At 40.4% G+C, this 24,263-nt stretch overlaps 1 protein-coding gene across 1 annotated transcript in view; it reads right to left on the minus strand.

Annotated features, from left to right (window-relative positions):
- ASCC3 (activating signal cointegrator 1 complex subunit 3) overlaps positions 1-24,263 on the minus strand; it is a 214,471-nt gene that overhangs the window by 33,545 nt on the left and 156,663 nt on the right. Inside the window, exons 35-36 of the mRNA XM_083731023.1 lie at positions 14,333-14,444; positions 13,859-13,993 (exon numbers count right to left, since the gene is read on the minus strand). Of these exons, the coding sequence (XP_083587149.1) occupies positions 13,859-13,993; positions 14,333-14,444 (247 nt within the window). The remainder of the gene's footprint in view (positions 1-13,858; positions 13,994-14,332; positions 14,445-24,263) is intronic.

Here is a 24,263-nt window from a genome sequence, read left to right on the forward strand (position 1 = left end):
GCACAATCCACCCAGCAGAAAAGCAAGTGAGAAATGTGTTGTAATAGCTTTTACATGTACAATCTCACTTTTATTATCTCAGAGGAAAGGAAGCAAAACAAGACAGCACATTTTGGATTTTGCTGTTTTCCACGCTTGTCATCAAACATCTGACACAAAACTCCCATTCACTAGCAATACTTCATATTACCATCCAATACTTTATCATTCAACTCTTGGACAGCACATTAAGTGCAAGCTTGATTTATAAGCCCATACATATGTGTACTAGCAAGCAGATGGAATTGAGTCAGGCACAGATTTATGAGCAGCAAACAAACTTAGCAAAAGGAAATGCTGCTGTTCCAGTGGCACCAAGTAGTACCGCTGGTTAAAATTAGGTCTGTATCAGTTAATTCTTCTGACAACTTTCTATTTAGAGGAGTTTATTTCTAGTCCATAAAAAAAGATTGGCCTTCCGGTTCCAACTTTATATTGCACATGGATTTTGAAGTTTTAGAAGCACATAAACAAATTTTTGCTTGTTCTGGCACATATTCAAGCACAGTGAGGACAGCCCTCAAACTGAGGACAGATACGAGTGTGTCATATAAATATGTAAGGGTTTTAAGGGATAAATGTGCATGTCATGTGCTTTCTCTTGCTTTGACTCTATTAAACAATGTGCTGTTTGTACCTTCAAGGAGATTTTAAGGTCTTTGGCATGATCACTCTCAGCAGGCACCAAATCATCTGAGAGCCTGTCTAGGCATCACAGGCAAGGAAAACTCTCAACCGGTGCTTTTTAAGCCATTAGGTAGGGTGAGGATGCTGCTTCAGGTAGCAGAAGGCCCCCAGGCAGCATGCCCACGGGTGCCCTGTCACCTCCATCAGCGGTGGTGAAGTGCCGCCATTATTGCCAATTTTGGGCAAAATCACAACCATTTTCAGTGAGATCTCACCTGAAACCAGTGGGATCTTGCCCCAAATCAGTGCCAATGGCTGTGCCGCTTCTCTGCCAGTGGTAGATGCGGCAGGGTGTGTAGCAGAGCAGGTGGCAGCAGAAGGAAGTGGCGGGAGTGGCAGTATTCCCCACTGTGTTGCCCCTGCTCTCTACCCAACACAAGTCTCAGACCTCACGTACCCAGTTAGCGCCAGGCACAGCATGCAGTACAGTGGCACCTCAGGTTACACACGCTTCAGGTTACAGACTCCGCTAACCCAGAAATAGTGCTTCAGGTTAAAAACTTTACTTCAGGTTGAGTACAGAAATCGTGCTCTGGCGGCGCCGCGGCAGCAGGAGGCCCCATTAGCTAAAGTGGTGCTTCAGGTTGAGAACAGTTTCAGGTTAAGTATGGACCTCCGGAATGAATTAAGTACTTAACCTCAGGTACCACTGTACAAACAAAATGGACAATGCATTTATTTTAATGAAGTATTTCCTTGGACCCCTATCTCCAAGTGGCATGTGGTTAGGGGATACCACATTCATGCCCACATTCAAATACTGATACTTTGAGCTGACTGCTCATAATAGAAGATATGAATAGGCCGTGAAACCAGAGCTCTCTCTTCAGTCATGTTGGGATCATGCCTCACCTAGCAGTGGATGACCGTTAGCCTTTTGCTAGTGGTAAAAGGGATAGCTTTGCTCCAGTTGGCATTTAGTTTTTTCTTCTAAAAAAAGCTCAGATGAAATTAATGTTTTAGCAAAGCTGAGCAAAAAGGCAAACTCTTCCAAGGGTTTAAAGAAAACCATAAGTTCCTGTTCTTCTAGATGAAACTGTTTTAAACTGATTTTAACATTGCATTTTTGTATTGCTAAACCTTCCGTGGTACCTTATGGGGGAGAGAAGGTAAGAAATGTAATGGGTTCTGCTTTGGGGTCGCTAGACTAGGTTATGGTTCCCCTTGCTACAGTTCAACGCTTCAAAAATAAATATTTGGAAATGCATGCTCCTCCCACCATCTCATGTTGCCCTTATATACATATTGTATTCTGAGAGTCTGGAAACAGGAATGGAAAAGCCACAATCAAATATTTCCCTCTGCCAAGCAGTATTTGCTGGGCTGCAGCACCCTGAAACCAGTCCAAAGGGCATGAAATAAGTTTATGTTTGAGATTCAATCTTTATGTTCCCAAAGTTAATATAAACTGGATCATACAAGTTTACTGTCTAGACAAAAAAGGAAAAAAGAAAGAAAGAAAGAAGAAGCAACATTAGTTAGACTAGGACATGTGATCAGAACCAGTCAAGAGACTGAATGTGGGAAGGATCTAAGCTCTAAGAGATGAAAACTGAGAGAATATGTGTCGTTGGAATACTAAGGCTGAAAACAAGGCAGCCGTATAGGAGTTGCTGACAGTAACTCTTTGAAACACATTATATAGTAGCCCAAGTCCTGCCAAGGAGCTGGAAGGGAAGAAATGGAGAGCTCCAGTTCTAGTCTTGTTTTTCTACGCCTTTCTCCACCCTCCCATCCATCATGGAGGGAGGACCTGCCTCGGGCAGAAGACAGGCCAACTTTTAAAAACTTAGTTTGGTTTCCGGCCTTTAGTAGTTTAGTAAGAAAATGACTTCTGTAAGTCAAGCTGCTCCAATTCATTACTTTGAAAAGTACGTGGCTGAAAACAGACTGTGCTATGATCCACTTTTTCTTTTTTTGGATTAAGGAATTACTATTATATGACTATGGCATTTATGCAACAAGATTCCCCTTCATACATGTAAAATCTTGGTCGCACTAAGACAGATTGTTCCATGCTGTCCCAAACCTACATCTTCTTGTTTTTGTGGAAGTTCTCCCTCACATAAAGATCTAAATTCATGTTAGATGATACAATTTCTAGCACTGTGCATAGTGATACAGTGGCACATGCACATGAGGCACCAAACATGGTGCTCATGAGTAGTATGGCACATTCAGACACCTTTTTGGTTCCCATCAGGCCCCTCTGACTGCCCCATAAGTATAAGTGTAATTTTGCCTGCTTTTGGGGGGTGGGAGGGTTCTGAGGACTACCAGTTCTTTTTTTAAAAATGAAATGGGTACATTGTAGTACCCCACAATAGTTTCAGAGAAACACAAAGCACTGCAGGCTGCTTTTTAGCTACATGTTATGCTGCCAGAATTCATCTTCCCATCCCTGCCTGTGATGTAAGTTGTGCCATGCATATAACATGTCACATACTTTAAGCATGTTAAATGCATATTTTAACACACTGGTCCCATTAACATTAAAAACAACAATAACACACCACTCATGAGAAGTACATTTGTGCACAGCAAGACATCTCTATGGCTCCTTAAAACCCCCTGAGCGTTTATTTAGTCTCCAACTTTACCTCCTTACCTAACTGTGCAGAGAACTATGGATGGCATCTGTAATTATCAAGGGATCAGGGATCCAAATGACCTTTCCCACTGTGAAAGAGCACAGGAAGGTCAAACTTAGTTAAAAGCAAGGCAGACTGACCAAAAGTTCAGAGTTCTTTTGGGGTGTGAACTTAAATTGCCATGCTGTAATGAGCATTACACCATAGCAAAATTAGAATATCGTACAAATGACATTTAACACTTAGCACAGAATCAACAAGATCTGCAATTAGAGCAACCTTTTTCACAAACATTTTATAGATATTAGTTTCACTGCCACAACGAAGCATGTAAAAGAAAAAGCTACACCTGTGGATGTATTTGAACGGAGAGGAAATAATTCCTATCAGAATGAATCTTGAAGGCAGACCAAGAGTAATTTCATGGTAGTTTCTTTTACAACCTCCTGGAAAATCTCTGAAAAACTTTTATGTGATAATTTCGTTAATTCCTCACATAAAATTAAACTCTTTCTCAAGCTCCTACAAACCACTGCATTAAATGTAAGGTTCTGAAGTGATATCAGCATAAGGCATAAAGTCTTCATAAACCTAGGATACAATCTGATTCCTATGCCACAATATCCCCCCCCCCCCATTTTTTAGTATCTTATTGATGTTAAGAATGCAAAGGACTGTAAGCATCTGAGGAAAGGTTTCTGGCTAAGTATCAACAAAACTGCTATTATCCATGATAGCTAAATGGAATCTCTGTTAATATACTTTCTGAGTACCAGATGCGATGGACAAGCAATATGAAAATCTAGAGTATTCATAAAAAATCTCAACATGGGGGAAAACATTATCACCCTACATCAGTCTTCCCCAGATGTTTGGGACTCCATCTTCTATCCATCCCCAGCTAGCATGACTAATGAAAGTCCAAAACATCTGCTGGGCACCAAGTTGGGGAAGGCTATGTATTTGAGCAGCAGACCACACTTTTCATTGGAAAACATGAACACAATGCCATGGCGCAGAAAAGATCTCGAGAACCTTGTCAACATTTTATTCCAAACAACTTTCAATATTATATTATACATTGATAAAGTGTCCAAGGACACTTAAAAAGAATGTCTAGGTTTTATGGTTTAAGCTGACTTGTCAGGAGAAAAAGAAGTTTTAACTTACTGCAGTTCCATTAGAATGTCTGCCCATGTTTTTAAGATTAATAGACTGTTTTGGCACAGTTTGTATGAACTGATGACAGTAATAAAGCAGTACCAGCAGATTTGCTTAGCAGCTGCCCAGAAGGAAATAATCGGTCAACTTTTTGTTTCAGGCTTTGAACTAAATACCGAAAGTTAGAGGGAAGCAGACTAGAGCATATGCCTTGGTAAAGTGAAGAACTCAACTTATTTGGCCTCTGTATGGTGCCAAATATACGTTTCAAAGTATTCAGATGCAGGCTGGGAACATCACAACTCCCAACATCGTAAATTGGCGTGATATACAGTGCACTTCTTAGTTTCCCACAATCGCTATGATGCTAAACATACTCATTCCAATGAATTTTACTTCAACAGAAACATATCCAGGACAGCACTGTCTACTGAAAAATTATTTTAGAGCTATAAGTCTCATGAAGATAAGGTTTTTCAGGGTTGACACACACACATATAGTTACATCATTCCAGCATTTTTTAATTTTTTTATTTACTGAGGACTGGTAAAAACAAAACCTAAACTTGGGCAATTATCTTCATTGTTAAGGATATTTTAACAGCAGTTAGGGGAGCCTTGGTTCTCCAGAACTTGTTGCACTACAATTCTATTATTCTCATTATTATTGACCAAGCAGGCTGTGGCTGATGCGAATTGAAGTGCAACAAAATCTAGATAATGTAAGGTTCCCTAGCCTGTCTTACAGTCTCTATTGCCTGTAGGTAGGTGTTTTTTTGTTTTTTTTTAAAGACAAAATCCTGAAACTAGAAGTGAAAAATAGGTTTGTTGGAATCCTGTACTCAGGGAATGCCTGTGTAGATAGGTACTAGCACAACATCTCTCAGCTGCTGCCTGATCTTTGCTAGCACAACAGCACCCAACAGGTCTCTCTCCTTTTATCGACTTTGTCTTGGCTCCTGTTTGCCACATTTCCTACTTCCTCACCTCATTTTCTGGCTGCTCAAACCTGAACTGAGGAACTGAATTTGGACAGTCATTCAGTCAGTTCACATTCTGAACACTGGTGGGTCTGGGAGTCTGAGGCCCCTGGTGTTCCTTAGGGGAATCTTGCTCAGGAGTGCTGTCTCCAGGGGGTCCAGGTGACTCTGGGCTGTTAGGATCCAGTTCATTCAGGCTTGGTGTTGGGGCCTGTGTCTGCATTTACCACTCCAATGACTTGTGCTACTTGTCTTCCTGATCAAACTGACACCTCCCTCTTCATGAGTCCTGGATGCTAGTCAGGCTTATTAGATAAACCAAGGATAGCAAAAACTGATTTTTACTACCAAATTTCACAAAACGACACCACTTTAAAATCAGCCAGTAACTTGGCCCATTGTTTTGGTGAGCATAAAGCAAGCTACCAGGCAATATTAGCAAGTGGCTTTCATCCAAAGCAATGTTAAACTTTTAAGGAGAAAATAAAGGTAAAGGTAAAGGGACCCCTGACCATTAGGTCCAGTTGTGACTGACTCTGGGGTAGTGGCACTCATCTCGCTTTATTGGCCAGCATGACTAAGCAGCTTCTAGCGAAACAAAGCAGCGCACGGAAATGCTGTTTCCTTCCCGCCGGAGTGGTACCTATTTATCTACTTGTACTTTGACATGCTTTCGAACTGCTAGGTTGGCAGGAGCAGGGACCGAGTAGTGGGAGCACACCCCGTCACGGGGATTTGAACTGCCGACCTTCTGATCGGCAAGTCCTAGGCTCTGTAAATAAAGAATAAATCTCTATTTCATTAGCTTGGTTTAGGTGTTTTGAGCTACTAGGAGTACAGTATGTTCCCACTGAGCCATATCCTCTAAAATAATGGGGTTACATGCAACTTTTTGGGGGGGGAGGGAGGGAGGGGGATAACCTGGAACTTGGCAGTTTTGTAAAAGGGCTGGCAATACTGACATTTGATAAGACCTGTAAGCTCTATATTTCTACTCAGCTAACATTTCTATTTGCCACTTGTAAAAAGAAAGAAAATCTAACTATTAAGACAAGATCTGCCAAGAATAATAGAGGAAGATAACTGAAGAGAGCTACTTTTGCTGTGATTCAAACTTGCAAGAACTTCTATTAAAAACAACAAAGAAAAAACAAGAGATTTTCAGTACCAGATGTCTGGGAAGATCCCATTTGGATTTGAGCTACTTAAATTTGCAATCATGTATTTATACATCTAACAGAGCTTCTGTTTCTCCTAGAATCTGAAAATTAACTAGCTTTGTAGCATCTTCCTTGATCTGCCACCCGTGCCCTGAGGATTAGAGACTCCACCTGAGCTTGTTTTACAAGCATAAGAGAAAAAATTAATCTCTGCTGGCAGCGATCCCACTGGGATACTGATGAATAATGATATCCCTCTCTTGCTGCCCTCTCAGTCCACTAGAAAAGCCACTCTAACCCAGCAACGTGGAAAATGCTGAAACCATTCCAGCTGTGGATTAGCAGGCAGTCAAGCATCCATCTGCTCTGTGCAAGGCGAGAGAAGGCAAGCATGCATTCTTATGGCTCACACAGCGTTCACGACTAACATCTTTTAGAACCAGTTAGATAAATATTAAAAGAATCTTTTAATGAAGACTTACAAGTGCTTAATCTATTTTCTATAGAATCATACCATTTCCAACACGATTGCTCTGGGGTACTCTATATTTATTTATTTAACAAAATGTATACACTGCTCGAGTGTAAGAAAATCTCTAAGCAGTTTACAAAAATATAAAATAAAACATTAGAATTTTCAGTAAGAAACAGTTAAAAGCAAGTATACAAAAGCATTCAAAAGACTGATAAAACACATGTAATTTCTACGTGTCTGGACACACCTGCCAAAACAAAAATGTCACAAGCGGATGCTGATTTATATAGCCTTATCTATCATACAAAAGCCAGAAACCCTTCTCCAAGTCGTGAATTGGGCAGTTCATTTAAGCTATGAAATATAGTGAAAGCAATACAGAAGGAATTAAGTTGATGGCATTGAAAATTAATCAAATGTTATCTTATTTGTGGAAGGGGTAATACCAGGCAAACTTCTTGGGATCAAATTCTCACAAAAATCAATCGGAGTAACTTACAAATAAACACGTCTAAGGCACAAGGCAGTCTTGTACATTTACATGGAAAATGGACCATACTACTTTAAAAAAAACAAACCCCAGCATGCTTCACTAACATGTGTCACAAGATGGGCAAAATGACAAATCCAGCAAGCTCTTTTAGAATTTTAGACTAGGTTTGTAACAGCAAGGCCAGAATAACATTCTATTATAAAATAACATTCTATTAAGAATAACATTCTATTAAGTTAGAATGTATTTTAATTAATTGATTGTGATTTTATGTAAACTGTGTTATTTTTACTGTTGTTAGCCGCTCTGAACCCGGCATCGGCTGGGGAGGGTGGGATATAAATAAAATTTTATTATTTATTACTATTACAGCCTATTTCTATTAACAATGCATACGTTTTAGAAAACATACTGTACTTAAAGTTACATTTAATTAAGTTACCAGTAATGGTCGACATGGTGGTGGTGGTGAGATCTGGAATGAGATTCAACTAAATTGTCGTGTGCATAGAACAAGCTCTTCTGCTGCAATGGAATTTTCCATCTCTTGTCTTCCTCCAAGTCCCCAGCACCCCCCTAAATCTGCTCAGTGGGTTTAGAGGATCCACGGGGAAGAAGAGGGGAAATTTCATTGCAAAAGTGAATCTGTGCATACATACCCTACTTAGCACTATCATGAATTCTACCAACAGGCATTAATATCACTTCTAGACCTCCATTATAAGAAACAGAGAAACAGATGGGTCATACTTTTCACCATAAAACTCTTACATCTTACTTTATCTCAATATTCTTTTACCTTTATTTTAAAATCAGCTAGTTTAAAGAGAAGTGAAATTAGACCATGGCAAAAGAACGATAAACATTTGTTTACCCTGAATTAAAAATGAGCATAGAATGGTGATGTATATTCTTTGTTTCCTAAATGTCAGGGTTTTGTGCTTTTGAACTTGGTTCCTCTCTCCATCCCTCTCACCGCCCCCGAATTCTGTGCTGCATGAAAAATACGATATGCCACATTCAGTCAGCAATGAGTGGTGGGCATTGTCATCTTGATTTACCTACTGATTGTGCTTTGCTGGGAAGGCAGAGAACACCAGGTGTTTTTAGTTTAAAGTTAGCTTTAGAACTAAAAGGGAGAAAAAAGCAATGATGGAATTACTTGTGTCTGGGGAGACACTCAGAATTAAGGTCACGGGACTATGGAATGCATGCCCTGAAAAATACACAATGCCACCATGTTCTGGAAAGATGACTTTAGCTTGGAAAACTGCCCCAATTACTTAGATTATGGAAAACCAAAACAAATGTATTTATGTGTGAGCACTATTGTAAACGCATTTCAAAACCTGAGCTACAAATCAGTAAAAGCTATAGTACTTAGATTTAAGCAGAATTCAAAAGTTCCAGAATATTTCAATATTAGTTATACATTTAAGTCAATAGAAGACGCACCATACTCTTTGTGAGTTATGTGGCTGCAATGGCATAGAGTAGTTATGCCTGATACAGTTTCAGTCATAGGTGCTGGCTCCAGGGCACTGAGGCTCTTTGGGCCCCCTAAGTCTTTGTTTTTGAGGCCTACACTGTTGAGGTCAAAAGCGAAGCCTGGCGCAGAGCAACACTAGGATGTCGCATTGGGCCCCCTCAATGGACTTTGGAAGATGGGACTTTTAGTTTCAGTTGACAAATAGTAATGCAGATAGGGATGGTTGATGCTCATCTTCATCTCCCCAAACCATCAGAATCAGGTGAGGTAGTGCAAGTGCTTGGACCATGTTCTGAAAGCAGTAATGGGCTGGAAGAGGGCCAATAAACTGAAGGCGAATCTTCAATAATATCTAGGTGCTATTGGGAGATGGTTACTATGTCTGGAAATTGGGGAAACAACCTATCCTATATAGAGACCGAACAGTTTTTTTAGTTGGGGGGTATTCCTTGATCCAATCCATCTCTGGAGGTAAGATGGGTTCAGTGGAATGGGGTGCCTATGCCCAGGTCTTACGGGTATGCCAGAGGATGTCAGAGCACTGGTTTTGCAGGTGAAAATGGATAAATGCCCAATTAACCTCATGATTATATTACTGCAATGAGCATCTGAAGACAAGCCAGAGCTGCAGCTAGTGTAGAATGTGACCACCTGAGTTGTGAGTGGTGTATCTAATTGGAACGATAAAACACCAATTCGGCATGAACTGCATTAGCTGCCAATATGCCACCAGGCCCAATTCAAGCTTTTGATGCTAACATTAAAATCCCTGAAAGGCTTGGGCCCCAAATATGTGAAGGAGCAGCTCTCACTGTATTCTGCTAGCCTGGGCTTTAAGTTCTACTGGGGCAATGAGATACTGCTACTGTAAATAGATAACAGAGTCCAAGCAATCAACAACTTATAGCTTGCTGAAAGTTCCAGGATCAGTGTGCCTGGCCAGTTCCATGAAGCCAGTGCCGTTCTTTGCTTAAGATACTGCTAAATACAGTTAAAATAATAGACAACATCAGGGAGCTATTAAGAAATATGCAGCTTAGCTTGAGAGACTGGTTGTGTGCATGTGTTAGTGTTTCCCAGGGGAAACACAAAGATCAATGCCTCTAATTTCTCCCCAGCCTCTCTTATCTCCTTATGCCTTAAGTTACTATCATTAAAGAAAGGTAATAATATCTAGGTGCTAGAAGAGGGAGGCTCAGCTCTCCACCCACTCCATGTGGGTAAGCTAGATTGATCTAACATGGGTAGATATATTTCTCCTGCCCAAGTGAGCCCTCAGCATGCAGGGCTATCAGCATTCTGTGATGTGTGTGTTGCTAATAGGATATAGATAATCCTTTACAAGTTGTTTTCAGTTTTGAAAGGCTACAAAATAGAGAGACCATTCACTCTATCTGAAAGTTAAAGCATTTTAGAAAAGAATCGCTCTAACGTATTCAAGATAAATAAAAACCTTACAAATAGATTGTGAACTACACAACTGTTACTGCACCCATGTTTTGCAATGTTGACATGCCTTTTTTCACTGTGGCCCACATTTTTCGCTGCCAGCATCATTAAGAGATTCTTCAAATTACTTTTTAAATATTCATCTCCCCAAGGACTTTCACTTGCATCTAATTAGAGTACTTGCCCCATGCCATGTAATTCCCTGTTGCCAAAACTGTTAAATGCTCCAGTAAGTAAGTGAGAAGGGCATCAATGGAGCAAGGCAGATGCAATGCCACTGGTTAACAATAGAGGTGTGAAGTGACTCCCTTAATTATAAAGCTCATTAATGCATAGTGTTTAGAGAGAGAAAAACACAGCTTGGTGATAATTCTGTTAAAGTGCCTAATGCCTTCAACACAGCAAACAATTGCAATTATAACTTCCAATTTGTACCTTTGGTAAAAAAAAAAGCTGGGAGAGTAGCTTATCTAATAAATATGAAAACCAACATAAAAATGATAAAAAACTAAACTTTAGGTTGAAAGATATGATACAACTTCTCCAAAAAGCCAGTGTTTGAATATAACCACTGTGTGTACCCACTAGATGAGGGGTTTCAGGATGCAACAAAATGAAAAATGTATTTCACTACAATCCTGAAAATTCTTGTCCAGTGCACAGAAACCTAAATCAGAACAACTTACTGAACAATCTTACAAAAAACTTCTTCAATGGGAAGGAAAACATTATTTCTTCATGTATAACAGCTATTAATTCATTTATAACAATTGTGGCAATCTATGTTTGATGAAAAGGAATCCTTATTGATTGTTGGGCAGACTTTAAACCAGGTCAGTTACAGGCTATTTCATTTTTTATGGCTTTTACCAATATATTTCACTTAGGTTTGGTCCACAAGTTTTGAATGGACTTAGTAGTCAGCCTTTATTTCATCAAATCATAGAACCGTAGAGTTGGAAGGGACCCCAAGAGATTCCCATGAATCTTGGACTCCCTTCTCTTTGGGTATCTCTATGGGATCTCTCCAGTAGTTCCTTAAACTTTTTGAAACCGGGCTTCTTAAAGTCCAGAGTGCATGTCTTTCCCTTGCCTCTGTATCATGAAACCCAGGATGACATCATTACTTCCTCCCAAGTTTCCCAGTACTTCCATGGATCATGTCCTCCCTGTTGGGGTCAAAGATAGATGATCCCCTTGTTGTTGCTTCTTCCACCTTCTGGGAAATGAAACTTCAGCGACGCAATGGAGGAATTTGTTGGACCTTACATTCTTGGCAGAATGTCCCCAGTATCTGTTGAGTCCCAACTGATATCAGAGAAACTGAGGTCTCCCATGACTACTTTATCTCTCCTTTTTGAATGTCTGGTGATCTCGTCTAGGAAGGCATCCTCCAAGTCTGGCTTGGAGGTCTACAGCAGGTGCTCACAGTAAAGTCACTGCTGTTTCCTTCTTCTCAATTTTTATCCATTTACTTTCTATCTGCCTTCCTTGCTCCAGATCATGGATCTCTTCACAAGTGTACACATCCTTCCTCCTCCTCCTTTTCTGTTTAGTCTATTCCTCTTGAACAGCTTATATACCTTAGTTTCTACATTCCAGTCATGAGTCTCATGGGGGATCCAAGCTTGAAAATATCCATTCTCTCCCTGCTTGAAAAGCAGGATCCACACTTGCAAAGAAGTTCTCTGAATGCTGCAGGCAGTTCACAGCCTTGGGTTGCTTATATGTGACTTGGGAAAAGGATGCTACCATTGCTATCATTGCAGGTTAATAGAGATGGTTACATATTATTTATATAGCACCATCTACATACTAGGCAAGAAATTCAACACTGTGCTAAAGTGATTGTTCCATCAGAGCTAGCATTTTTGCTTGCCAGATGAGCAATCCTTCCTCTCTTCCCCCTCTGTGCACTTTTCTCACCTGACTCTGAGCCAATCTTGGAGTAAGCATGCGGGGTGGCGCAAAGAGGTGGGAAAATGCCACTGTGTAAGTGAAGTCCTTGTGCAGGCTTCATCACGCATAATACTAGACTGTCCTGCACCATTTCAGAATCTTCCAACACATAGGAGAACACACACATGCACACTGGGCAAGGGACTAAAATGAATTTTAGTTCAGCCCTTTTCCAAGACAGAAACATCCATACCAACTTGGCAAAAGTCAAACTATACAATCTAGATGAACTACAATTAAAGATCAAGTGGACTTCAGATAGCAAAAAGAAAGCCTACAAGTTACAACGCGGGGAATGGGAGCTGAAATTATAGTGATTGTCTCATTAATGGACCAAATCCACAGAATCACACAGCTAGCAGTTGAGCACACCCAAAGGAGTTTTGGATTTTGATTTCTAAAACTTTATGTCTCCCCCACTGCCATCCCTGACACATGTGAAACTTCTTTTGAAACTGAAGGGCCTTTCAAAAGTGGTTAGTGATATGGAATGGGGTTCTGCTGTTCAAAGGGATAAGAGTCACAAATTCCACTGGGTGTGCCCAAAGTAGCTCTCTGGATCTTGGCCAATAGGTTTCAGGGCTTTTGGTTTTTTGAAAAGAAAATTATACTACTGTATAACATGTGCTCCATCTTTCATAACAGCTGCCTTTGGCTGCCAGACAATACATTAAGCTGGCATGGACATAGTTTAAAATTAAAACCATGAAAGAAATTTCCATCATTACAACATGACATCTAACAATATTCAGCAGTGTGAAATATTTCTTTGAATAAAAGGGTAATCAAGATAATTACTCCAAGAAAACAATACTTTACTTTCAACATCTGTACATTCCTGTACTATCACTGTAAAGGTAAAGGTAAAGATAAAGGTAAAGGTAAAGGGACCCCTGACCATTAGGTCCAGTCATGACCAACTCTGGGGTTGTGGCGCTCATCTCGCTTTATTGGCCGAGGGAGCCAGCGTACAGCTTCCGGGTCATGTGGCCAGCATGACTAAGCCACTTTTGGCGAACCATAGCAGCGCACGGAAACGCCATTTACTTTCCCGCCAGAGCAGTACCTATTTATCTACTTGCACTTCACGCGCTTTTGAACTGCTAGGTTGGCAGGAGCAGGGATCGAGCAACAGGAGCTCACCCCATTGCGGGGATTCGAACCGCTGACCTTCTGATCGGCAAGTCCTAGGCTCTGTGGTTTAACACACAGCACCACCCGCGTCCCTCCCGCATAAAACCCATCAAATTCCACGGGGAGTGGTCTTCACATCTGTATTGCCCATTTCATTATAGTGCTGGATGAGCTAAAAATTACTTCATTTGGATTAAGAATTATTTAATCCAATAATTAATCAAACAAAATAGCAACTTACTGTCAGAATTGAGAGCAGATCTTCAACACTAGATTCGGGTTTCAAACGATCCTTGAACATCCTGACGGTTGGGTGCTTCAAATAGTAATATGACGCAATGCGGCCATGAGTCAGAGGTTCAATGCTGTGGTCGTCCTGTTACACATGGGGAAATATATATATTTTAGATAAATATGATTCAAGGTGCTTAGTGCTTTCCTGGAGGTAAGCACATTTTATGCAGTATTCTAATGGAGGTGTTATGTTTTAAAAACTTCACAATAGCGAGATCTGAGTCACAAATACATTTAACAGCATGTTACTGGTTCAAATGCCAAAGGAACTGCAAAACCTCAGTAGCTGCAACGGGAGGTCGCACAGCAGCCTACATGTATTTCATAATTCAACAAACATCAGGATGAAAGATAATCCCTAATAAATATTACTGCTGCCCAGTTCTTGTCAGTCTTTTTATGAAGTATAAATTAGCCTTACCTCCCCTAATTTAATGCAGTAAGAGTATTCCAGATCAACGAGTGATTTCTCCACAAGGTTTGAAAGGAACTTGTTCATGTTGTCATGGCTGACGGCATCTAAGTTATAATAACTGTGTAAATGAAAATGTAATAGAGTTAGATGCTTTGAAAATAGTGCTGACACAAATAAGGTTCTTGTAACACTAGAAAGAACATGACTAAAGTAAGAATGGTCATGTATTATAGGTGGCAATCAATGACCATATCCAATGTTACATCTGCCTGACTGTGATTTTAAAATGATTGCAGGGATGTGGCCAGTTAAGATGACAACAACAAGAGCCATTTCCAGCCCCACCTGAACATGGAACCCCCTAAATTTTAAAAAATGAAGGTTTCATTGTCAGGTTTGACCTACCAAACATTACAAATATGTATGGTTATTTTCTGGCTGCTGGAAGATACCCAATTCCACTCATCTTCTTCCCAGTAGTGCTTTGAAGATTACACAACAGACTGAATTATTTTGTACATGTACCAACAAAACTGTGTTATAATTTTGCACTATTTCTAATTATTCTGATTTCTTTCCTTGTTGTTCTTGATGTATATACTGTTATACAAATCAGGAATGTAGTCATTGAGATAAACATGTAACAAAAACAGATCTAAAACAAATATTTTATTCTGGACTGCTGCATAATAGGCCAGTTTCCTAGCAATAAGAGCAAAATTCATGTGCTTTTTTATTATTCTTGAGCAGATCACATAAGAAGCTAGTTTACGTTATTACATTATTAGCTAGCTGAATACAATGTGTATATTTACTAGAGACGTTGCTATGTAGGATAGAAAATGTGAACAAATGTGTGAATAAGTCACTTTAACAAATCACTTCTGTAGCAATGTGTGATTTGCAAATAAAGAAATAGAAGTGGAATATGAATATCTCTTATAAATATATGGCAGAACCACCCAATTTTAATGGACTAGCTTTAATTTAAAAAAATCAATTAATATAAAACAGTAGTGTTCCCCAGCACTGTTGTAGTCTTTTCATTTCATGTTTCAGTTTCTGCTCTTAATTCTTGTGCATTATCTTTCTCTTTTTCATGCATATCAACACAAAATCTAAGTGTTCTTTGAACTGTCAATTCGTTAATTTTCTTAAATAAGATACAATTTGGATCACTATTCTTGCTTTTCCAAATAACTCCCAACAAAACTCATGTAATGTGCCAAAAACGGTGGCTTGCTGAGAGTCCAGAGATGGGCTTCCAATCAGTATGATGCTGGGAACATGAAATTACAGAACTTTGGATAAAATGGACTTCAACTACCTTAGCCATAGTCCTGCAATTTCATGATCCCAGAATGGCAGCTGAGAGGTCCAATGGTGCTAAGTTAGTACACATTGTAAACATAAACAAAATCCTCCCTGTAATAAAGGAGGAGGAACAAATGAGACAATGGGTGAGAAAGCAGGAAGCTTATTGCTCAGATTAATCACTAGAAGGCCTTTATTTATTTAATGAAATGCACTGTTTGACACTCATGCATACACACAAAACCTGGAAGTGGAGCACTAATTTGCGATAGATTATGAAATATGTTTTTGAGTAGAAAAAGCAAGGCTGTTACTTAATGTGCGTTAGAGATGGGTGTTGTCTTAACTGCATTTCACGTGAATGGCTACTTATCATGGCCACACAAAATATACAAAGATAAAACGAGTGTTGAAGAAAATTATGACCACCTATCCCAAGCTTATAATTAAAAATGTTATACAAAATTTAATGAAACCACATGTTCAGTAGCCTAGATTCTGATTTAATGAAGGCATGATCTAGCCAAAAACTAAGAGACTATAAGACCTTAATTCTCAATGGGATTGGTATGCTTAAATCTCTCTCAGTTGAACCTAAATATGCTTTACAATACTTACTCAGATTTAAGTTCACAGAGTTCACTAGGACTTACACTCAAGTAATTGGGTATAAAATTGTAGCTGACTCGCACAAGCCAGGATCAAAAGAACTACATCAGATGTACCCAAATGATTAAACATACCTAATAGGTTTTTAATTTCCTCCCCTTTCAACAGCAGGCCCCAGGTCATATCACAAACTGCTTTTTAAACTTTCCACATTTCAAAATAGGCTTGTCATGTGGCAGGAAGAGCTGAACTTTAGGGAATACAAGTCTAAAGCTTGAGTAGGTGCACAATACTAGTTTTGCTGCTATTCGAATCCAGATTCCTATTTCCCCCAGGATGTATGTTTCAAGGGTCCGTTGTTTTGATGTCCCTTTGTGCTTTAAAGGTAACTGTTAGTAACTACTGCTGCAAAATTATTTATCTTAATTGCAGCATTGTTTTTAAACCTGTATATTCAAATAAAGCTACATTTATGGACAAGCCTATTCATTTCTAAAAGGTAAAGGTACCCCTGCCCGTACGGGCCAGTCTTGACAGACTCTGGGGTTGTGTGCCCATCTCACTTAAGAGGCCAGGGGCCAGCGCTGTCCGGAGACACTTCCGGGTCACGTGGCCAGCGTGACAAAGCTGCATCTGGCGAGCCAGAGCTGCACACGGAAACGCCGTTTACCTTCCCGCTAGTAAGCGGTCCCTATTTATCTACTTGAACCCGGAGGTGCTTTCGAACTGCTAGGTTGGCAGGCGCTGGGACCGAGCAGCGGGAGCGCACCCCGCCGCAGGGATTCGAACCGCCGACCTTTCAATCAGCAAGTCCTAGGCGCTGAGGCTTTAACCCACAGCGCCACCTGCGTTCTACTCAGAAGTAAATTCTGGAAAGTTTAGTGGGGCTACATCCAGGTAAAGGTTACAGGATTGCAGCCTAAAACTGGAATTATAGATAATTTAATGGTGTGTGAAAATGCTTTGTCGTGATCCTACCAATATAAGGAAAAGCTGAAAATCTTTCTTTTGTTTAAGGAGTGAATTTTGCCAAGCCTTTAATTTTGTTTTCATAGAGTTTGGCTGTTTTTCTAGTCCCAACGCTAGACACATTTCACAACTACAGTATGGCACTAAACAACGGCTAATTTAGCAAGAATGCAGTTGGTGAAATAGTTGAAGGCATTGTATAATACGAATTATTTTTTAAAAAGCACTTAATCCGTGGGAAAAAAATCTCAAAAAATACAAAAGCTATGGCACTTTTTAAAATAAAAAAACATAGCTCTTAATATACCTTCCTTTTTTTAAAAGAAAAACTCAGCTAAAGGAAATCCAAAATAGCCATACTTCTAGGAATCTTAGGTTCCAATCCTTAACACAAGAGAGAGTTAGCCCCACAGAACGCAGTCCGCCTAAGTGTTGAGTAAACAGGCGCAAGACTGAGCTGTATAGGTAGGATTTCAAAGTCATTTTCATGAGATCTCAAGTAAAATGCTTGTATTCTGTTAGATAGAATAGGAATCCAACCAGAGAGATTATGTACTTCTCAGTTAAGATTTTATTAATCCAATACTTTAAAAAGCATACCACAGAAAATCAGAGGTGTTTGAATGCTCATACGTTCAAAATACACTATATATCAGCCCCCCGCTTCTGAGTGACTGTATTATCTAACTATTTAATTACAGATAAAGAATAAAAACAGTGCAGTTTCATGGTCACTGCATTGAATCATCCAGTCATTATTTCCCCTCTGCTGCAAACAGACAACCCACCTTTTTGTCAGTGCACCATTTCATTTATTTCACAGTGAAACCCAGTTTCACAATAATTGACTTGTCAGCAGCTCTAATTTATGAGGCTGGGCTCTGTAAGCCTTCTCCTATATTCTGCTCAACCTGCACACAAGCAAGGTTGAATATTTACAATGCTGTTAACAGGTGCTGAGTTGTTTAATGATTCTAATAGCCAGAAGCGTACTGAGAAAGCCAGCGGGATCACAATTACAGGCTGTTTGAACACAACAATTACTCGTCCCCTGAGAGGTGTGAAAGTCAAAGGCAGTTTTATAGTAACAGCATCTAGCACATGGGGTAGACAGGCTAACTTCCATTAGTAGCCCATTGGGAAAAAAGCAATAACAAACCCCTAGGTATCGTAAAAATTTACAAAGTACATAACATTTAAACAATCAAAACAATGAAGGAAGAAACTTTTCCAATTTCCTTTTAAACAATATATAAACAAACAAACAAACAAACTAAAACTCCCACTGCTAAACCTGAGACTATATCTAGAATGAACTCAACGAGAAACACAAACTTGTTTTTCTAATCTAAGCCAGTGTGGCATTTCACCAGCTGAGAAAAAGGGAGCCGTGCAAGGACATAAAATGCAGATGAAGTTACACTGACCATTTTCGGTTTAATGTGGATTGTGGTGGCAATTGCTTCCTGTTTGAGTTTTATGTAAACCTGATCCAAGATCTGCCTGGGAAATTTTTCATCAGCCTTGAAATGGTAGTGCTATAACTGTCAGGCCTGTGAAGTCATTTGTTACAAACACCATGTTTTTTATGTTCAGATTATACGGTAGTAGTAATGACACAGATAATGAAAGCGAGTCCCCGGGACAACTGAAAAACACTTTAAGAAAAACTCTTGCTTGTAATCCAAGTATTTCTTGGGGGAAACCACAAGAGCTCAGCTCACAATAATTTGTTGAGATTTGCCATTTTGAAAAAGGACGTTTAATTTAAAGCATAGGGTAGACAAATAGTTATCTTCTCAAAAGGTGTTCTGTCGTATTCACTGAGACATGTTGCAACTGAGATGATTTTTCTTAACGTGAAATTTACTAAACCCAGGCCACGGATGTGAGGCTTAGATGAAATCTATTATTCTAAGCCTATCCCTGATGGATGGAACATTGGAGAGATGATCCAATCAACATATTTTCTGGATCTAATCCACGAGTTGTAACGCGGTTCAATGGGAAGGAAACCAAGACACTCCCTTGAGAGCAAGCTCATTTGCAAGAGAAAGAAGGTTTATGTCATTGAGTAATACATTGAATGGCCATCATTATCATTTCGGAATGGCAATCAAAGTGAACCAAATTTATTATTAAAATGGCCACCAACACTTAAAAATACTGTATCTCTGGCACTGACAATCTGAAATATTAATAGAGCCATCTTGTTTTATTATCTCAGAATATCTTTTCTTCACCAACTGTGACCCCCCACCTTTTAAAATATTATTTCTACTTTAATTGTGAAGAACTCAGATGGGTAATTGTCAGGGGTTCAGAAGGAGAGACACAGGAGGGGGAGCAAATGGAGAGTGAGGAGGAGGAGTACGAGGGGGGCGCAGGCAGTGACAGTGGCCAGAGTTATTCCACAAGCCTCTCTAGCGAATCGGAGGACTCACAGAAGGGAGCGCCGGTGGCCAGAGCAAGGGAGATTCCAAGGGAGAAACCTCAAGAGGGAGGGGCCAGCGGGGAGTCCCCCCCATCAAGCAACAGGGGGAGGAGGGCTCTTGGGTGATTTGGGGTCGAGCGCAGATTTCGAGCACACCGCGCAGGAGATGGAAGCGGAGGAGGTCGTCGTCGACGAGCCCATGGGGGACTTCCCGGACTTATCTCGATGGTTGCAAGCCTCAGGGGACGAGCTGTATCCTGGACTCACCCCTACAACAATGGAGCACCCGGAACCCGCACCGGAAGAGGGGGAGGGGGGAAGGGGGGGCTTCGAGGGGGGGATGGATGTCAGGGGTTCAGAAGGAGAGACACAGGAGGGGGAGCAAATGGAGAGTGAGGAGGAGGAGTACGAGGGGGGCGCAGGCAGTGACAGTGGCCAGAGTTATTCCACAAGCCTCTCTAGCGAATCGGAGGACTCACAGAAGGGAGCGCCGGTGGCCAGAGCAAGGGAGATTCCAAGGGAGAAACCTCAAGAGGGAGGGGCCAGCGGGGAGTCCCTGAACAGCAGCTGGAGATCAGGGCCAGCGTCTCCACCAGAGCGCAGTGGGGAGGGGGAGTCCCAGGAGTCGGGACCAGTGTCCTCACCACCAGAGGGAGGAGAGGAGTCAGGTTTGGCAACACCCACATCAGGAAGCGGGGAAACGGTCAGAAGGAAAGTCACCGGCTGGGCGCGCGCGCCAAGTTCAAATGTACAGGAGCGCGGCACAGCGGGGAGCCCGGGAAGGGAGCCAGGTCCTAAAGCCCGCCGGAGGGAGGGGCAAGACTCAGGAGGCTCCGCGTCAGAGGAGTCCAGGAAGGAGGGAACCCCAGAGGGCAGAAGGACCCAACGCAGGAAAGAGCAGCGCAAGAGGTGGAGCCGGGCTAGAATCTTAAACTGGTGTGGGTGGAGCAGTGAGTCAGAGGGGACTTAGCCGGTCTAGCGTTAAGACGTGGGCCTGCGCGCCCAGAGCTTGGAAATGGAAACTAAACTTCAATAAAGACTTTTGTATATAATATCCACTGGGCGTTGGTCCTCTGTGAGCTGGGACCTAGCGGCAGTTCTGACAGTAATCTTTTACTAAAAATTAATATTTTGCAACCATTTGTGAGTTTAATGTAATTTCTAAGGTCCCGATCTTGCGGACTGATCATTATGAAGATCCTTCAGCCATATCAGGGTCCCTTCCAATTCTACAATTCTATGTAATTCACTATGAGGCAAGGTGCATTATTTGTCTCATCAGGTAGAAGATAGAATGACTGGAAACATCCCAAGAAATGAAAAACTAGTTCAAAGTATGACTGAAGGAAAACTAGAAGGACGAAGGACCAGATACAGCCACATATGAAAGAAAAAGATGGGAGACAAATGTCAACCTGGAAAGGCTTATGTAAAGCAGACACAGTTGATAGCTGGGGGGAGCCCAAAATAGTGAATGACCACTAGATTTAAATAACTAAACAAAATAACTACACAGCTGGTAGTAAATGGGTGAGATGTCTTAGACCCATTAGATTCAGTGTAAGATTGCTATATACTTTTCGAGGTTACGGACTACACCTTCAGACTACATTTACAATTAGCCATTGCAACCTGACAGAAGTGCTTCAAGATGAGCATTTGATTTCATTTCAAGCATAGATCTGGACCTCTAGAGCAGTGTTTCCCAACCTTGTGCCTCCAGATGTTTTTGGCCTACAACTCCCATCATCCCTAGCTAGCAAGACCAGTGGTCAGGGATGATGGGAGTTGTAGGCCAAAAACATCTGGAGGCACAAGGTTGGGAAACACTGCTCTAGAGGACAGTAGGACCTAACAGTACTTAACAGAGCCTTCATATTCATCTTTACCCAGAGGTAGGTCTCACTGAGTCATATCTAACAATAGTCATACTCATAATAGTCCCACTGAAATTAATGGAAATGACTAGACCCATTAACTCCAGTGGGTCTATTCAGAGTATAATTTAGTTAGATACAACCCATGATACTCAATAGGGAAATTGCAGCCTTAGAATTATATATAAATGATGAGCCTTTCACTTCATTATAAGATAACTTGTACACCAAATCAAATGCCCATTTGATTTATAAATTCACATCTTCTCCTATTACTTTACTGGCATTTTAGATAATTAATCTACTGTTGTTTACTTCTTATCTTTTTTATATACTGGTAAATTTCCAGTAGTTTATTATTTTAGTATTGTATTTTACTGTGTGTGGCTGTTGTTTTTTCAGTAGTAGTTGTTGCTATTGAAAGCTGCCTGGAGGCCATTCAAAGAGAAAGGCAGAATGGAAACTCCATAAAATAAACATGTTTTTTAATTTCAGCCACATAGGTTGAATATAAAGATGGAAGAAGGTGTACCTAATAATATTTTTGTTCACAGAACATGTAATATATTACATTACAGCCTGCTTTTCTTAATAACAGACAAAATAGGTTTTGGTAGAACCAAAAACATTTTGAAATGCTATGGTCTAAATAAAATTGGGGGGGGGGAACCTACTCCTCTTCATAACATTATCAACAGCTACAACACACTGTGAGACATTTGGTTCCTTCATCAACACTGCCCAACTAATTTGTGGTCTATTTATAATCTCTATTCAAGCAAGGAGTCATTCAACATTCCTTTGAACAAGGCCAGCTGCCAACTAGCAACACTAGCATCAGGGTTTTTTTTGGTGTGTGTTTTATTTTGACAATAGCATTAAAAAAGCATTTTCACAGACAGAACAGATGAACTAACAAATAAGACCACAGAGTTTTGAATCCTATTTTTTAAAAATAGTCTATTGCATTGTGTCAAAATTACTTCAGTATCTGTCAGCAGTTAATTTTCCTGTTATATGTGTTTAAGAAGCACTCGGGTGGAACTGAAAGATAGCAGCTCATTTTTAAGATATCCTAAGCATTATTTAGGGGACACGGGTGGTGCTGTGGTCTAAACCACAGACTTAGGGCTTGCCAATCAGAAGGTCAGCGGTTCGAATCCCTGCGAAGGGGTGAGCTCCCGTTGCTTGGTCCCTGCTCCTGCCAACCTAGCAGTTCGAAAGCACGTCAAAGTGCAAGTAGATAAATAGGTACTGCTCCGGCGGGAAGGTAAACGGCATTTCTGTGCGCTGCTCTGGTTCACCAGAAGTGGCCTAGTCATGCTGGCCACATGACCCGGAAGCTATACGCCGGCTCCCTCGGCCAATAAAGCGAAATGAGCGCCACAACCCCAGAGTTGGCCACGACTGGACCTAACGGTCCTTTACCTTTGAGCATTATCTACAGGAGCCCAAATTTGGAAAAGTTATTTGTGTCTCTGTTTTGTTGAAATCAAGGAGATTTAAGTGAGTAGAGTAGTGGCTAAGCTAATTTAAACTGCACAGATTTAAACAGGTGTGCCAAAATTTCTCTGTACCAATGAATTAAAAATTTCGATAAATGTTTTCAGATACATATTTTCACTGAATCCCTGTGAAGAACACACTTCACAACAACATATCAAAATAAAACATGTTAACATTTAAATCCATACCAGATATATTAGTACATAGGGCCATGGGGCCTGCTCTGATTGTCCAAAAATGGAACTTATTACAATCCTAAATCTGTCTACTACTCATAAGTAAACTCCCAGGAGATTTTGTTTAGGATTGTTCCTAGCTATGGAAAATACTCCCAAGGGAAATAAGGCAATCCTGTCCTTACTTGCGTTCAAGAAACATGTAGAGACTTGTATTTATTGATTCACGTTTTTGGCTGATAGTTTTCTGTTTCTACACTACAGGTTTTAATGGCAGTCTGCAATATGTTAGTGTGTTGTTTTCATGCAATTTATTATTGTGAGCCCTCTTGGCCATCTTTTGGGGAGGGACGGTGGGTTATAAATTCGGACTAAATAAATGGAATAGAGTTATCCTTTTTTAAAAAATATCATCACTATAATCTTTTGTAAAACACTTTAAGCTTTCTACACCCTCTCCTTCAAGCAGTGTGTATAAATTTTAGGAAATAAATATAATTAAAATATTCACAGATAAGAAGTGGCTTCAAAAACATTTGTTCTGCAGATGGACAGTGTTCTGGTTGTGCTCTTTTAGCCAGCTGTATTTCGAGACTGTGGTTAACATAACTTTCTGGTATTCTGGTGGAGTCTTTAACTCTCTAGGCCAATCATCAAACTATTTCGGCTAGAAGAGTTGCACTGGTTTTAACAGAACTGGAATATTAAAATCCAAGTTGTGTGGTTTTTTTATATAAAGAAAATGGAATGATTCAGTCCTTAAGAAGTGTAATTAATTTTATGATAATTATTTAAGATTAATGCAAGATGGTCAGGATCAAGTGAGCCACAGAAGTGGTTCCAAAAGCTCAAGGAAGCTTGTTTTTCTCTAACAACAGCCTGGCCATACAGCCTTTGAAACTGAGGGAAGTTTTTCTGTAGCAGTTTGTGGCATGGCATGGAAAGGTCATTTGTTCAAAGACAAATTTCTACTGGTCTAAGGAAAGCAGCTTGTTTGAAACTCAGTAGTTCTGTGGATCCTGGCTGAGAGCTATAATTTGAGCAGCTTAACT

The sequence above is a fragment of the Podarcis gaigeae genome, assembly GCF_964106915.1.
Source record: "Podarcis gaigeae genome assembly, chromosome: 3".
Classification (NCBI taxonomy): Eukaryota; Metazoa; Chordata; class Lepidosauria; order Squamata; family Lacertidae; genus Podarcis; species Podarcis gaigeae.